This window comes from Mus musculus, chromosome 1 (assembly GCF_000001635.26).
Source record: "Mus musculus strain C57BL/6J chromosome 1, GRCm38.p6 C57BL/6J".
In the NCBI taxonomy this organism is placed as follows: Eukaryota; Metazoa; Chordata; class Mammalia; order Rodentia; family Muridae; genus Mus; species Mus musculus.
This window is the reverse complement of record NC_000067.6, coordinates 82,585,487-82,602,795: the sequence shown is the minus strand read 5'-3', so window position 1 is coordinate 82,602,795 and position 17,309 is coordinate 82,585,487. Positions and strand designations below refer to the sequence as shown.

General features: G+C 41.5%; 2 protein-coding genes across 4 annotated transcripts in view; one reads left to right on the top strand and one right to left on the bottom strand.

Annotated features, from left to right (window-relative positions):
• Col4a3 (collagen, type IV, alpha 3) overlaps positions 1-15,875 on the bottom strand; it is a 135,139-nt gene extending 119,264 nt beyond the window's left edge. The window contains exon 1 of the mRNA NM_007734.2: positions 15,365-15,875. Within this exon, the coding sequence (NP_031760.2) occupies positions 15,365-15,451 (87 nt within the window). The 5' untranslated portion in view covers positions 15,452-15,875. The remainder of the gene's footprint in view (positions 1-15,364) is intronic.
• The window catches only part of Col4a4 (collagen, type IV, alpha 4), a 138,616-nt gene continuing 137,068 nt past the window's right edge, over positions 15,762-17,309 (top strand). For 2 of the 3 annotated variants that reach the window (XM_011238653.3, XM_030245430.1), the window contains exon 1: positions 15,762-16,177. The gene's annotated coding sequence lies outside the window, so the exon portion shown is untranslated. The remainder of the gene's footprint in view (positions 16,178-17,309) is intronic. The other variant, NM_007735.2, reaches the window with a different exon arrangement.

The following is a 17,309-nucleotide window of genomic DNA, read 5'->3' as shown; positions in this document are numbered from 1 at the left end:
GGGAGGGCATGCAAGTGCTGCTCAAGGATGCTGCTTACTGCTCTCCAAACTCACTGATACCCTACGTACCTAACTCTGAAGATAAACTATAGTTTTTAAGTCAGTAAAATCTTCCTACTTTTGGCTCCTGCACTAAACAGGCTGCTGCTCTTCCACAGAGTTCTATGTTCACTGATCTCCATTCTTTCTCCTAATTTCAAAACCAACTGTACTTCTCCATGTTTACCCTCTCAAGGAAAGGATCATTTATTGTCTAGGTGCTTATCCAGGCCTGTCTCTTAGGCACACACTCCCGGAGGATGAGGGGGAAACATTTTAAAACTCTTTGTTCCCAGCATGTAGCACTCTGCCTAACACTCAGTAAAGATATGAGTATTCGAATTGTTGAAATAATAAATGTCTTGTTCATCTGACAAACATAGTTCTCCTAAATGGCAAAGGATTTGAAGAACTAGTTGTTCTTTGCGGATATCTTGGTTTTAGCATTTGGTTGAATAGTGGCCCAGTTCCACAGCAGCCCATTGAAGGGTAGGGATAGCAGCTGTGAAGCTAAGAGCTGGGATTGCCAGGACAGGTAAAGCATGACACCTGTCTTCAAGGAGGTCCGTGGGACAGCGGCGTGGAGACAGGTTAAACCATCTCTACGCTGCAGACAGAAATAATCATATTTCAGCAAATAAAAGGATTTGGATGCTGATTTCGATTAAAAGGAGGAAACGGTGTCAGGGATAATTTACTTCGACAACAAAGCATTTTAAGTTCCAATTTTACCTCAAACATCCTGTAGTTATTTAAGTGATAGACAGGCTGGTATCTGATGCTCCTTTTTGGTTATCTAGAAAGACTCCTCAGATAGCCCCATTACACACTCACTTCCTCTATCAACCGGGAATGCTCTTGGATCAGATTTTTATCTGTGAATTGGAAATGATATTACTTGGCTATCTGGCTATCAGAAATGCAAGATATGGTGTTGGGTACCTACTTTATTAAATGATCATTATCATTAAGAGATAACTTTAGTAAAGGTTTATCTTCATTTCTATTTTAGCGTTCTTCCCACCGTGTGTGTGTGTGTGTGTGTGTGTGTGTGTGTGTGTGTGTGTTTGTGCGTGCGCGCAAGCACATGTGTGCATGTGCATGCAAATTGGGGGCCAGAGGTGAATACTGTACAGGGTTCCTCAAGTACCATTTACCTTGGTTCGTTACACATGGTCTTTCCATTGATCTGTAGTTTACCCACTAGGCTAGGGTGGTTGGTATACGAGCTCCAGGAATCTATATTTCTCTTCCTTCCTCATGCTGGGATTGTAAATGCATGTGCCCATACCTGGCTTTCTTAGGTGGTTCACAGGGCTGCAGCTTGTGTTTTGGTGCTTGCAAAGTGAGTACTTCGCAGATTAAGCTATTTCTTTAGGCCTTACTTCTAAATAACTGGAAATACACAGTATGCCCAGTGGCATAGCTTTCTTCAGTAAAACATGACATCAGTCTACAGTGAAGTCTTCTGTAGAAATTTGAAATGTGTTTTCATAATAACCGACAACACAAAAAAATATATAAGTTGACTGTTGGATGGAAAAGTAGGCAAAGAAAAGGTCTGGAAAGGAAGAGACCAAACCAATAGCAATGTCTTCTTCAGAAAATATGATTACAGTGGGTTTTGTTTTCACTTTTTAAGCACATTCAACTTATTTTGAAATCCAAGATGCAAACTCACTTTCTCAATATTATACATAAACACACAGCATAAAACGGTCCCCTGGTCAAACAAAGATAATAAACATCTTGCCTTGTTACTTTGACTCCTCATGAAAACTTTGTCATTTGATCCAAAGGGTGAAGATTACAGACTTTTCAACTTCCTACTTACGGAACCTTTTCCTTGGGAAGTTCACATAACAACAAAAATATCATGATGGGAAAAAAATTCCAGTGACCTGACTGTTTTGTCTCTATTACGACAAATCTCCCCAGTGTTTCTAAACACACTTGAACTCATTTTTAAACAGTAGAATAGGTTGTCTGAGAGTCCAATTTGGAGAGATAATCTAATTAAAAAAATGTAGATCTTAATGGCTAAAACTGGAAACTTTCTGACTTACTCCCTGTCCTAGTTAGGGTTACTATTTCTATGATGAAAGACCATAAAACACATTGGAGAAGGATGGGTTTGGTTGGCCTATACTTCCACATCCATCACACGCCATCACTGAAAGAAGTCGGGATGGAAGCTCAAACAGGGCAGGAAGCTGGAGGCAGGAGCTGATGCAGAGGCCATGGAGGGGTGCTGCTTACTGGCTTGCTCCTTATGATTTGCTCAGCCTGCTTTCTGGGAAACCCAGGATCATCAGCCACCAGGCTGGCCCCACCCATAGTGGGCTAGGTTCTCCCTCACTATCACTAATTAGAAAAATGCCCTCCAGGCTTGTCTACAGCCAGATGTTATGCAAGTGTATTCTTTATCAAGGATTCCTCCTCTCCAGTAGCTCTAGCATGTGTCAAGTTAACATTAAACTATCCAGCACACTCTCTAGTCTGCTACCACGATGATGAAGCATTTCTATAACTACAAGTATCATTTATTCATTTGTTTGTTCTAGTTCTGGTATTGCACCAAAGCTTTAAGCATAGTAAGAAAGAGCTCTATGATTGAACTATATCTCTCAATTTTATATTTTAAATAACTCCCAAGACTACACATTTTAAAACCAATTCTACATTGCAATGAAAAAATATTGAAAAAAACTTTAACCACACCCCATATATGTGTATGTATGCCTATATGTGTGTATATGTATGCATATATATGTGTATATGTATGCATATATGTGTATATATACATATATAGTATACAATACCAATTATGACATATGGAAATATTCTTTACTTTTATTTTATGTTTATTAGTGTTTTGCCCATATGTACATCTCTGTACCACCTACTCTCCAAAGAAGCTAGAAGAGGGAATCAGATCCCTTTGAACTGGAGTTACAAATGTTTGTGAGCTACCATGTGGGTGCTAGAAATTAAACCCAGGTCCTCTGGAAGCACATGCAGTGTTTATAACTGCTAGACCATTTCTCCAGCCCCAGTGGAAATACTTTCCTTAGTGTGATATTAAATGCACAGAGCTGAGCATTTAAACTTCTTTTCTCTGTGTGTAGTCGTTATTGTTAACTTCAGGGGATACAGTGGGAGAACTGGATTGGGCAAAGCTATGCTGATCTAGAGGACTTCTCCTTTATTCCTCTGCTTCTAAATGGCTTTTACTCCCTCACACCTCTCTAATGGCCTTTCATCCTCTCTGCTTTGGTGCCATGTTCAGCAAATTCAGATCCTTCCCAATGAGGCTGAAGAGGCATAGGCAGTGAGTGATGTGTCAGCTAGACAAAGGAAGGGCACTGTGTGTGACTCATTCATAAGCTACTCTGCTAGTCACAGGTAGTTCAATAGTTGTTGTGTCTGCCACATAAATACTCTTCATTGTCTGCATTTTTAGAAAGCTAGATAGTTATGTGTAAGCATTAATCTTATCCATAGTCAGTCATGCACAACCCTGTGGACTTACCCCACCAAGTTAGGGTTTGAATATGGTTTGTTACCCAGAAATCATGGAAGAATTTGATACCCAGGCTTATAGTAATGGTATTAATGATAGAAACTTTATTTATAACTTTGACAATGACTTGTAATAAAAACAATCACACTATTCTTCCCATGGGTATGACCATATGGACTGAGCCCTACTTAATCCACTAGAAAATGTATACAGAAGTCACTTCCCAGGTCAGTGGCTATAAATAGAAATGTGTCTTGTCTCAATTAATATGTCCTACTCACAGTGTTTGAAGTCATGATCTAAAGAACACTGTAAAGTATCTCATTGATGTTTTTATAGTAATTGTATATTTAGATAATATACATGCATTGAGATATATGTTCAAGCTAACTTACAAGTTGCCTTGGATATTTAAATAAAACTTAGAAAATTGCAGCATGGTTTTACATGGCTCATAGGAAATGGCTAACATCATATTCCTGTTGTCTAACAGACACACAGCTGTTTATAGCTCTGAAGTTCTCATTCTGTGTGAAGTGGAAACTTACCAAGTAATGAAACCTAGTTCAGTCTTAGCCAGAACAAACACCTGAAGCCAGAACCTTAATTAGCAGATGCAAAGGGGGAAACTCTGGGGAGAAGGAAAGATTGACAGTGATTACACCAGATGAATGCAGAACTCAGAGTAAAAGCCTGCCTTAACAAATCTATACATACTTCATCACAGGAAATTCGGGCTTGTCGGATGCTGTGTGCTAAGGTCAGCAAACTGTTTTCTGAAACACAGAGACTCTTGTTATAGATAGTTCCCAGCTCCTAAGGATGAATAACACTGAGAATTTTTGTTATAGAAATCGTTTAAAGCTAAGGTTTTACACTGATTGCTGCAGAAGGTTCACGACCTTCTAAGCATCATTGATAGCTTTTCATCTATGTCAAGTGTTTGGTCAAAGGTCAGGGCACACTATTCACAAACCTTCAGACAAGGTACAAGGTATTATGGAGAATCTTTATATCCCCCTCCCTCCCAAATCTTTGCATGAGAGCCTTTAATGTGGTAGTGCTTGAACCATGAGAAGTCCTGTGATGGCAATTGTACCCTGGCAAGATGACAACAGACATCTCTGTCTACATGAGGACACAAGAAGTTGGTAGTCTACAAACCAAGAGTGGGGCGTTCACCATCCTTTAGCCATTGCGTACCCAGATCTGGGACTTAATGATCTCATAGAACTACGAGAAATAAATACCTATTTATAGTAGTTTGTCAAAGCGTCCCATGGTGACAAAGACATACAGAGACAGATGAATTCTACAAAACATGAAAATATTGCAAATGTGACTTTTCCCTCCAGCCTATACCTTTCTCACGTTAGGCTTCCTATTCTTTGTAGGTATGTATAGGTTTGTGTAGGACAAACATGTGATCGCCACAGGTGCCTCTTAGGTGAGTTCCATGTGTGCCCAGGGCACTTATTCACTGAACACAGCACCAGGAGTTCACCTGTGTTTGTCTTAAAAATCTCTCCATAGCCTTTAGGCCACTGTGGCTTTTAGAGATTGAGACCCTCTGAGTGCTTAAGTAGAAATTCAGGGATACTGTGAAAGGGCCACCCAGGAAGATGGCTGTTCTGTTAAAATGGTATCATCCTAGTTTCTCCTTAAACTGAAAAGGGAGTTGAGGTAAATGAGCTATGGTGAAGGTATGTTATGATTAAGAGTTTAGGCGGAAGCCTCATATAAACCTTGTGGAACAAAAATACTCTACACACTGTGTGTTTTCACAGGGCTCGGGAAGTCTTTTACTCCATGATGGATGGCTGCCCTTTTGGCTGAATGCCACAGTGCGAGTATGGTCAGCTCCAGAGGGATGCAGGAATGCAGGGCGTTCTCCAGCTAGACAACCCTGCAGTTGGAAGAATACACTGGCTAAAGCTTCAGGGCCCTTTGTCAGCTGCAATACTGAGCAAAGCTAGTCTCACATTTAACATCAGGAAGTCCATATTGCACACTGGTAAGTACAGTCAAAATGATAGAAGTATGAGGATAAACTCCATTCAATTCACTGCTTTTCCTAGGATCCTACTCAAAGCAACCAATGGCTTATCCTCAGGAAAATCCTCAAAGAGAAAGACCTTCCTTGGCTTGGTATGAGCAGAGACTGGGCGGCTGTGCTGTGTTGATCTTGACCTCTGTCTCACCAAACAAAACCCTGCTATATTTGGAGAAAGCAACAGCAGGAGGAGCTGGAGGAAGGTGACCCTGGGAACATGAAAAGAAACTTGTTTGTTTCCTAACTAGTTTATTTGGACTGAGCGAATAATATACCTTGGTCTTGGTAATTTGTAAATAATAAAAATTTATTACTCACAGTTTGGAGACTGAGAAGTTCACCATGAAGATGGTAATGGATTCAGTGTCTGGGGACACCTTGCCCTCTGCTGCGACAAAGGCATTCTCCATACTGTCTTATACAGCGGAAAGCAGGCAGGCCTCCGTTTTAAAAGGACACTAATCATACTCATGAGCTTCTTCCCTCATAAGTAAATCTCCTCTTAAAGGCCCCATGCTCCAATATTGTCACCCTGGAGCAAGGTTTTAGTATATTGCTTTGAGGGGGACATAGACGACTGATAAAGATGCCTAGGAAGCTCCAGTACTACTTTGTTCTGTAGCTCTAACCGGCTGAGACAGGCTGAGTGATGAGAGGAGACACTTTCCCCCCTTTGCTCTCCCTCACACTATCTCCTCCTGAGAGAGTCAGCAAACAGAAGACTCAGGACCTTGAGATAAAGACCAAGAATCAGGACAGTGCTGCAGAGACTTGTAAAAATGCTTAAGATGCAGCAAAAGGCACTATGGGAAAGACAGATACATAAGAATGGAAACCATGCAGAGCATAGAGACTCAGGTAGTCCCTGAAAGTAAGGTTTGGTGAATATCAGTAGTCACAGTTAACTCATGGAGAATGGTCACCAACATGCAAAGGAAAGCGTGAGTGTTAAATCAACCAGGCTCCACAAAGTCACAAGGCTCAAACCCATTGCCTTCACTTTAAGATGAGCAGCTAAAGCAGAAACTAAAGGCAGAAATCACTAGAGCTGGGTTTTAATGGGCATGCCATACGTTGAGTTCATGATCACTACAAAGAAATTACAGTAGAGGAGAATCTTCTGAACGTTATAAACAGCTGAAAAGAGAATTAGAGAACTGGAGGGTGAATGTGAGGAATCTGGTTTCGAGTCATCACTTCTTCCCTTTTCTTAAGACTTATCCAAGTGCTTATCCAAGTCCTCACTGGCACTTTGCCCGAGCTGAAACTTCTGTATCTAGATTCACAAGCTATTATGCTTCTTTGGGCTCGTCTTGTTTCCTTCTGACTTTCCATTGTGACGGATCTCTTGGTGGCTTGGAATGGGATTTCACACAAACCATGGGGTGTGAAATGTGGGGAACAAGGAGATTAAAATAGAAGAAGTAGCTTGGCTTTGATCTCTCCAGAAGTATCTTGTGAGACAGCATATGTATGAGTGAGAGTGATTCTCGCTGGACCATACAGAAGGTCTGTGTGAGGCTGTGTGGGTAGAAGAGGACTTATTTTATATCTCCCATTGCCCACTGGAGAAAGATTGGCTCCAAAGGCATGGAAACCATTAACTTTGAGGTTCAATCATGAAACAGGAGAACAAAGTCACAGGAGGCCATCAGAACAAGCCTGTGTAATGCTGGAGGTGACTGGAAGCTGAAGATAAAGATTTCAGACTCAGGCAGGCCAAGATTTGCAGAGCAATGTGTTTCACTTAAGAAGTCAGGGCTAGTGAGATGGCTCGATGAGAAGGGCACCGGCCAGTAAGCCTAGTGACTCACATCTCTGGATCCCACCAGCTGAAGGCGAGAAGTGGCTCCCCAGTCTGCCCTCTGACTTCCACAGGCATGCCGTGGCTGTGTGAACAGATACACAAAATAAGTAAATGAATAGAGAAAGAAAGAAAGAAAGAAAGAAAGAAAGAAAGAAAGAAAGGAAGGAAGGAAGAAAGGAAGAAAGAAAGAAAGAAAGAAAGAAAGAAAGAAAGAAAGAAAGGAAGGAAGGAAGGAAGGAAAGAAGAAAGAGAGAAAGGAAGGAAGAAAGGAAAGAAGGAAGGAAGGAAGAAAGGAAGAAAGGAAGAAAGAAAGAAAGAAAGAAAGAAAGAAAGAAAGAGAGAAAGGAAGGAAGAAAGGAAAGAAAGAAGGAAGAAAGAAAGAAAGAAAGAGAAAGGAAGGAAGAAAGAAAGGAAAGAAGGAAGGAAGGAAGAAAGAAAGAAAGAAAGAAAGAAAGAAAGAAAAAGAGAAAGGAAGGAAGAAAGGAAAGAAAGAAGGAAGAAAGAAAGAAAGAAAGAAAGAGAAAGGAAGGAAGAAAGGAAAGAAGGAAGGAAGGAAGAAAGGAAGAAAGAAAGAAAGAAAGAAAGAAAGGAAGGAAGGAAGAGAGAAAGGAAGGAAGAAAGGAAAGAAAGAAGGAAGAAAGAAAGAAAGAAAGAGAAAGGAAGGAAGAAAGGAAAGAAGGAAGAAAGGAAGAAAGAAAGAAAGAAAGAAAGAAAGAGAGAAAGGAAGGAAGGAAAGAAAGAAGGAAGAAAGAAAGAAAGAAAGAAAGAGAAAGGAAGGAAGAAAGGAAAGAAGGAAGGAAGGAAGAAAGAAAGAAAGAAAGAAAGAAAGAAAGAGAGAGAAAGAGAGAAAGGAAGGAAGAAAGAGAGGAGTGTCATCATTTTTAAAAAGTAAGAGAATGGGGAGGAAATCCAGTAAGGCCAAGCAGATGACTAATGAGAATGTTGAATTTAGAGAAAAGAAGAGGAGAAAATATGAAAGCAGAGATCTGAGAGTGGTGGTGTTGAATATGTGGTCTGGGCACTAGGGATGAAGAGGCAGCGGGATTCTGAGCTATAGACCAGCCTGGGCTACAATAGACCAGCCTGGGCTACAATAGACCAGTCTAGACTACATAGTGACATCCTGTCTCATATATTACAATTTAGTGGCATGATCAAAAACTTTGACCTTCACAAAAAATTTAGAAATCAGTCTATAACTGGCACTAAAATTTAAGAAAAAATATAACCAGGAAAAACTTAACACATTTGAGAATTAAGAAATAATATTTTGAGCCAGGTGTGGTGGCGCACACCTTTAATCCCAGCACTCAGGAGGCAGAGGCAGGCGGATTTCTGAGTTCGAGGCCAGCCTGGTCTACAAAGTGAGTTCCAGGACAGCCAGGGCTATACAGAGAAACCCTGTCTCGAAACAAAACAAAATAAAACAAAAAAACTAAAACAACAACAACAAAAAAGAAATAACATTTTGATAATCCACACAGCAAGGCTATCACAATAAATATTTTTAAAAGTTTTGAGATTAGTGATATTAAAACGTTATTAATTAATTTTTGCCATGCAATTAAGGCAGAAAGTTTTTTTCCATTAAATCCATTTGCACTTTTCAAATTGCTTGCACACTATTAAAATACCAAATTCAACTGGGTTTTATTATGTTCTTAGTAGTCAGATCATCTAAAAGTTTAACATATATTGTGTATAGTAGCACCAGGAACATAAAATACTTAAATATTAGGAAACAAAAAAAAAACCTCAAAAATATTTCAGAACCTCATAAATAAAGATGCATGTGATATGATAGCATTACATGTAATGGCTTCAATTCGGAAGTCAATCCTAGATAGAGATGCTGCGTTTATTCAAACCTCAGAACACTATCCAGTGATGAAAGTGAAATCCCATTCCAAGCCATCAAGAGATCCGTCACAATGGTAAGTCAGAAGGAAACAAGACAAGCCCAAAGAAGCTAATAGCTTGTGAGTCTAGATACAGAAGTTTCAGCTCGGGCAAAGTGCCAGTTAGGACTTGGGTAAGCACTTGGATAAGTCTTAAGAAAAGGAAAGAAGTGATGACTTGAAACCAGATTTTAGTATCTTTATGGCAGAGAGTTGGAGGAGTGACTTTTTGGTCCTGGTACTGCTTTGTGCCATGACCAGTATAGCCTTTACTGAGGTGTTCAACTGGTGGCTGGCCACACTTTACATTTGTTGGTGTGCTCTCCTGTGTCATCTTCAATAATGAGTGTGTTTTAAGAAAAGGCATTGTGAAAGAGTGCATCCTACAGTAATGCAGGGATGGTTTGACTTTCAAAACATATTGACTTACTATATTGCCTAACTAAAGATTATGGTTTATTTAACATATATGCAAACCAGTAATAGCATGAATATAGATTTATTTAATAAAATAGAAAACATAAGATTCATGAGAGAATGAAACTCTTTATTTGACAGACAGTACAAACTATACAGCAGATACAGCGTTAATGGAATGTTAGAATCATTCTCTTTAATGTAAGTAATGAGACAAGATCAAAGTGCTAATTATAGTTAGTGCAGTATTAAAAGGAAAAAGAGGGGCTGGGAAGATGGCTCAGTCAGTAGAGGGCATGAGAACTGGAGCTCACTCAATAGCAACCACATAAAAGTGAGGCACACACCAATACAATTCCAGCACCGAGGAAGCCAAAACAGGACCATCGCCGGGGCTTGCTAGCCATTCCATTTAGCCAGTTTCAAGATCAGTGAGAGAGTCTGCCTCAATACTAAGGAGGAGAGAGATTGTAGAAGACACCCAAATGTTGATCTCTGGTCTCTATACATATGTGCAGGAACCCCTCCTCCTATAAATACACACACACACACACACACACACACACACACACACACACATACAAATTATATATGTATATATATATATATATATATAGAGAGAGAGAGAGAGAGAGAGAGAGGACAAAATATAAAAAGAATAGAAAAAAATAAAGTTATTATTCACTGATAATATGACTAGCTGACTAGCTACATGTGACATCTAAACACATAAGCTATTTGAAATAGTAAGAGAATTAAAGAAAGTTTCTAGACCCACATTAAAGTTTGAAAATCAGTAATCAGTATCATTTGTATGAGACAGGCACATGTTTATGCAGCAGCATAACCCATATATTACATGCAATGCATGTCGGAGAATTTTGGTAGAACTTTGCTAAGTGGATGCCAGACCTCAGCTAGAGGGACATAGCAAAATGGCAGTGACAATTTTAAAGAAAATAATGACAGCAGGCATGATTGTTCTGTCTGTGACTTGTTCTAGAAGATGTAGTTTGAAAACAAAGAAAGCAGCCATAAAGAGTGTGCTATTGCCATAGAGGATAACACAAAACAGAACCACACAAAGGAAGGATCAGTCGGATTGAACAGAGAGATTACATACCTTATATGTTTACAGATGTAACTGGGAAGCAGAAACACAATGCACCATTGAAAAGAAGATGGGATAATTTGTTATCTATATGGGTGAAAATGAATCCATATACCATAAATTGAAGACGGTTCCAGGATAAAGACTTTTAAACTATGAGGCTTTTTTTTTTCTTCAAATAGAGGAATATAAAATGATGTTTTCATAATTCCAAGAAAGGATTTCTTTGACAAGGAGCAGAAGACAAAATGTTAAAGAAACATGGGTAAGTTTGAAGTTATGTTGGATGAAGTGGTGTACATTAAGGCATCAATAACTAAATGAAAAAGTAAACCAAAGATTAGAATCACCTTCTTGAAACATTTAAATAGCGTAAGTTTGATATCCAAATTCACATATCACTTTAGATATTTTAGTAAGACAAAGGCAAAGTTTATAGCAGACTCAGGAGCAGAAAGTGGTCCAGGCAGTTCACAATGGGGGAAGTATAAAGAGGCAATCACGGATGAAAGCTTACTAGTTAAAACAAGGTCTCTCTCACTCACTAACATCCAAGCACATCAAGTTTTGCCATTGATGAAGGAAAAAGTAAACATGATGTAACTTCACTGTAGATTAATGTAACAATACTGAACAATTACTGTAACAATAATGCAACAGACTCTTCTTTATGTACCCAGGAATTTCAATTCCAGTTGTCACAATGTTACACACAGAGAGGCACACATGGCAACTTTGTAAAATAAAAGTGTGCAGCCTGGCTTACATTGTAAGGAAGGGGCTAACAAAATAACCTACTTTATATTACCAAAATGCTATGAAATGGGTTCTTCTACAAAAATATGTCAATATGGATAAAATCCAATGACATACTAGTCAATGATTTTAAAAAGCAAGTGTGTAATATGAAACTATTATATTTGAAAAAACATGACACACACACATACACACAAACACCCCTCCCCCACTTGTGTGGAGCATAAACACAAACTCTTTCATGAGAATGGAATACTCCTAGGCTGAAACAGAGTTAAGAATTATGACATTCTGTATTTTCCCCCTAATACGGGGAGTCTGAGAGACAACAAGCCACGTTTTATTAATATTTGCTTAGTCTCAGGGGTTAATAAATTTGTGCTATTACATTACATTACTGCTTTGTTTGTTTGAAATGTTTACTAGCCCAACTGAAGGTTTTGCTTTTGAAAATAAATTCAGATGAGAAAGCATCTTTGTGTGCTATGTGCATCTTAGAGTTGTTCCTGGAACTTAAGAGAATGCTAACTTTTCTGGTAAAACCTTATCCAGGGGGCAGAGATAGGCATGCTCACCCCATCGCCATTCCCCACCCACTGCCTGGAGTAACAGCAGAAGGCTCTTGCCAGTTTGATATGGGTGAACTGAGCAGAAGGCAGCAGTAAGCCCGTAGGTACAGTGAACAGCTAGGCAGCCCTTGGCTTCTCAGCCAAGCAGCAAAGTCCTTCTCCCTGGGTACTCGGGGACAAACTGTGTGGGCAGGCAGTTTCTACCTTGGCCAAGGAGGGCATGCAGGGTCAGCACTGCTGCTAGTTTCCTGTTTGGGGAAATGCTAAAGTACAGCTGGAGACATCCAGCTAACATAGCACAGAGATTAGACACATGATAGCCCAAACGCTGGATGTATCTCTCACTTGCAGGTTGTTTGATCCACAAGTGATTTGCTTGTTTGTTTATTTTTTCCTGCTTGTTATTTTGCTTCGAGTAAAATTGAACTCAGTTGCTTGTTAATATTAGTACAAGACATTTATGACTAAGAACTAGATTTCTAATGTCTGTCCTAGAAGGATGCTGGTACATTGGGCCACATTGTCAACAGCTGGTTGGGCCTGAAGATTGTCCCCTCCCCTACTACTTCACTCATTATTTGCTGCCTACTGGAGAGGTGTCAACTCTCCCAGGTCAGAGATACAAAGATTGAGATTCAGAGTACTGCCTACTTTGCTCAAGGTCACAGCTGGTTTGTAGGTTCAGCCGTGTTGGTACATGTCACGCAGGTACCAGTTAACTTGAGATATCTTTTCTCTGTAATATGGATCATTTTGTAATCTTTGAGGACACTGGTTCTGTTTCCTCAGAAGGTGCAGTGAGAATGATAATTCTGAATGTTTTTAACAAAGGCTCACTTGAAGCTTCAATAGGGACAGAGCAGATGGAGTCACTTTGGTAGTCATTAACTTAAGTTGTAATGTTTGACCTCTCCAAACTCAAAACAGAAATAATTTTACACGCAAGCTTGCATGATTGCAACATGATCGCATATGATATTAGCTGGAAGTTCTCTGGTCACAGGGTACCACATTTTAAAAATGAGATTTATATATTGTTATTTTATGTGTGAGTCTTCTCTCTGCATGTAGGCATGTGAGCATGTCTGTGTTGGTGTTTATGGAGGCCAGAAGAAGACACTGGATCCCCTGGGTCCTGAGTTACAGATGATTGTAAATGGGTTCTGGGACTCGAACCCAGATCCTGTGAAAGATTCACAACTGTTCTTAATTGCTGAACCATCTCCAGCTCCAGCTCACCCCTTGATTCTTCTGAGAGTCCCAGGTCCCTTCATAACCTCATTGCTTTTCTTCTAAGTCTGGAAAGATGATGATGATGATGATGATTACTGTTCTGGAACGTTCTTAGGCCTTTGTATAACATGACTTACTGGTTTCTGATAAAGCTGTTAGAGAATCCACATCAGTTTGCATGAGTTGTAGCCATCCTGTCCAGCAGTATTTAGTCACCTAGGTCAGTCAGTCCTTTTCATTCAGTCATTCACTCACTCACTCTTCATGTATTGTGTGAATATAGGCAGGCAAAAGACGCAACTTTCAGGAGCTGGTTCTCTTAATCAATTTAGGAATTGAGTTCATATTGTTAGTTTTCATACACTGAGCCATCTCACTAACCCTGAAAACTATTGTCTTTTGAGAGCCACTTTATATAGGTTGCAAAATGTTTTGGAGTATAAAGGCGAAGACACTAAGACACCAGCACATGACTGAAACGGTGGGTGACCAGATCAATTAACTTTAGCTCTCATTGAAAGCTGTGCAGGAAAGTGAAGAGATGAAAGAGGGAGATCTTAACCACAGATGCAGACAGGCCTGGAAGTTGCCAAAGGAGACATTTAATCTGAATATAGTTCTGCTAAAAATACAACTCTATATTGCTGTGGGTCCGTAGTTGTGGATCTAAGTGCATAGAAATGGAAAGAAACACCACAAAAAGCTGGGCCTGGGTGATTTGTGGGAAATGGGAAATCTAGAGGGATGGGATGCAGAGGAGTGTTAGCCTAGCTGTGATCCTGTAATGCTTCCCTTAAGAGGGAAGTGCAATGGAAACAAGCAGAGTAAATGCAGCCATAGGTCCTTAAAGTGTTCCCCGGTGACACATAAGGGAACACTAATCTCCAGTCACAGCCTCGGTCCTGTAAGACGGAGACACCTGCTCATCATCATTGGAGATGAAGCTCACCATACCCAAGACCACACCCAAGTCAACAAACAGCATCAAGCATCTGAAAAGTTAAATTTCTGATTCACAAACTGAAACCTAGCCAGCTCCTTCTAGGCTCCTCGTAGTTTCAAGGAGATTTTTATCTTTAGTGGCAAAAAACCAAGCATTATGGAGTAGATTCAAGTGAGCACAGGGTGACCCAAATTCCAAATAAAAACCAAAATCATCACAAAATTGCTTAATTCATCCTAATGTAAGTTCTGTGTCTTGATTTTTTTTTTTAACCGTGATGGCTTTTGTGTCCAGAGAGTCCAAAGAAACACTGAGCCCCAGTGAAGTCAGAGTTAAGGTGAGGTCTGGAAGGAGCAGAGCTGAGACTCCAAGGAGGAATTTCCTCCCAGGCTGGTGCACTTCATTCATTCACCATCCTGACATTACACCTTCAGAACCTTGGTCATTATTTTCATCTATCTATCTATCTATCTATCTATCTATCTATCTATCTATCTATCTATCTATCTATCTCTACCTACCTACCTCTCTATCCATCCATCCATCCATCCATCCATCCATCTACTACCAAACTCATCTATCTGATCATCCATCTATTATCTATATACCTCTTACCTCTGCCTTTTTGCTTATCATCATCATATACCTTATATCACTTACATTATATTTATTATCATCAGTTATCTTAGGTCCATCCATATCATCATCTGCCTGTCTGTAACCTAATTATTGCTATCCATTTTCTGTTCTCTGTAAGCTTTTGTTCCTCTATCTGGGACTCCTGGGGTCTTGGACCACTAACTGGCTCTCCACTTCTTCCAGCGCAGCACATTCCACCTGTTCCTCAGAGTTGTGTGCTGCTAGCCCATCCTGGGACTCAGGAGGAGCCCGCAGCTGAGCAACCCTCCAGATAGTGACTCAAAGACAGAACCCTAGTGAGTGGCACTGGCTTGTCTCACAGGAGACAGGCATAGCTCTGCTGCGGTGGGATCTGCACAACCTTTCAGGCACTCACCTTGCTAGCCACAGGAGAGGCAGCCAGGAGTAGCAGCAGGGTAAGCAGCAGGAACACCAGGAACCTTGGAGCAGTCTTGGAGTGCATGACGGTCCCGAGTCCCGGTGTTTTCTGTGTTCTGTGACCTACCGGACCCACGGGTTCTCAGGCGTCCATGTCCCCGGCGGGACACAGATTGGAGAGGCCCCGCAGTGACGCTCGCCTTGCTGGCCCACTGGGGCGAGTTTTGTAAGGGCTCGACCCACTGAGGTCTGTTTGTCCTCACCCAAGCTTTTGATTGTGACTCTAAGGGAGGGGAGAAGTGGCTGAGGTTCCGCCCTCGTCCCCTCTCCCTCCCAGTTCGCCAGGCACTGTCCCTTCAACCGGGCATCTTGCCCAGGAAGTGAGAAAAGGTTGGGCGCCCGCAGAGCAGGCAGGTGGGCGCAGCTCCAGGGGTCAGAGTGAAAGATGTGATGTCCCTGAGATCCTGGGACTTCGGTGCCTAGCGGGTGCAGGTCAACGTGAGGAATTTAGGGGTGTGCGGTAGGGAGGTGGCTGCACAGGGTGGGGGGAGTGGCCAGCAGCCCTGCCCAGATTAAGCGGGAGGCGCGCGGGAGTCTGCAACTCCGGAGGCCAAGTTTGCTGGCAGCTCTAGGGACTGCCCATCGGCTGCCGGCCTTCAACTCGCAGCCAGCACGCAGACCTGAGGCTGGACAGGCTGGGGAGAGGAACACGGTCACGGTCACGGGTGGATTCCCTCCAGCCATAACCTCGAGGAGCCTGTCTGGTCTGCCTGCTACCCTGCTGTTCCTTCTTTGCCCGGTTGCTCCCCAGGTAAGCCGCCCTCAGACAGGCACCGCCCCAGCGTCAGGGCACCTGCCTGGGACCAAAAGCATTTTAGCATCTAAGGGGTGGTGGCTGGGGAAGTTGTGGCCTTGGGGTCAGCAGAGGAGAGCTTACTTGGCTCCCGGGCTTCTCTGCCAGGGCTTGAACTGGGCACTATGTGTTTTGATTAATTTGGAAGCTCAAGTTACTGTCCTGGCAGTCTGGGCATTCCAAAATGCCAAGAGCAAGAGGCAGATGAGGGGAAAGAGAAAGCTCATCCTATTCTCTGAGTTGAACTGCTTTTCAGGCTAAACCTTATCTGCGGAAACGGAGGAGAAAATGAGAGCCAACTCTGGTCCAGGGTGTCCCTGCCTGGGAGGGCCTTGGATGCAAATGTCACTTCTGGCTTGGTAGGGTACATTGTTGCAGGGCTCTTACACTATCTCGTGCGGCAGACCACACTGAATGGAGTGTATCATTTCAAATGCACAGGCTACAGTAAAATCACAGTTTTGCTTAGATACTATCATCGCAGTGCTAAAGAAGAGAGGTAGTAACAGGCACGGAGGGTTATAATTACATGGCTTTGCTAGCTCTTTAAGGCACCCATAAAACAACCATAATATCATCACAGTGGTAACTGCGAACAAGGTCTTATGATAACCATCCGAATGTCATGAACGTATTAGTGGGTGGAAATTCAGCCACCAGCACTTCGGTGGCCTGTTAGCTGACGCTCATCACTGAAGAAAGGGCCCAGCTTCCATGAAGAAGCATCGAACATTTACTTGTCTCCGTTTTCTTGTACAAGTTCACTGGCCATCCTAGTTCCCTCTCCTTGCCCCACCACCCTCAGATTGTAGAGTGAAAGGGGCATCTTCCATGACATACAACCATGGCTATTCATTAGAGTCTCCAGAGGAATATCTAAAAGTTCCAGAGCCCAATGAATTCCAAACCACTTGTATCAGACATCTAGAGGACAAACTTAATGGTGCATGGTAGAACCTCTTGCAAGTTCTTTGTGCAAACGTGCTTTGTGGTCACTACTTTATTTTATTTTATTTCTTCTCATACATTACACTCCCACCACAGTCATTTTGGTTAGCTGTACTGAGTTAGGGTCTCTTTAGTAAAATAA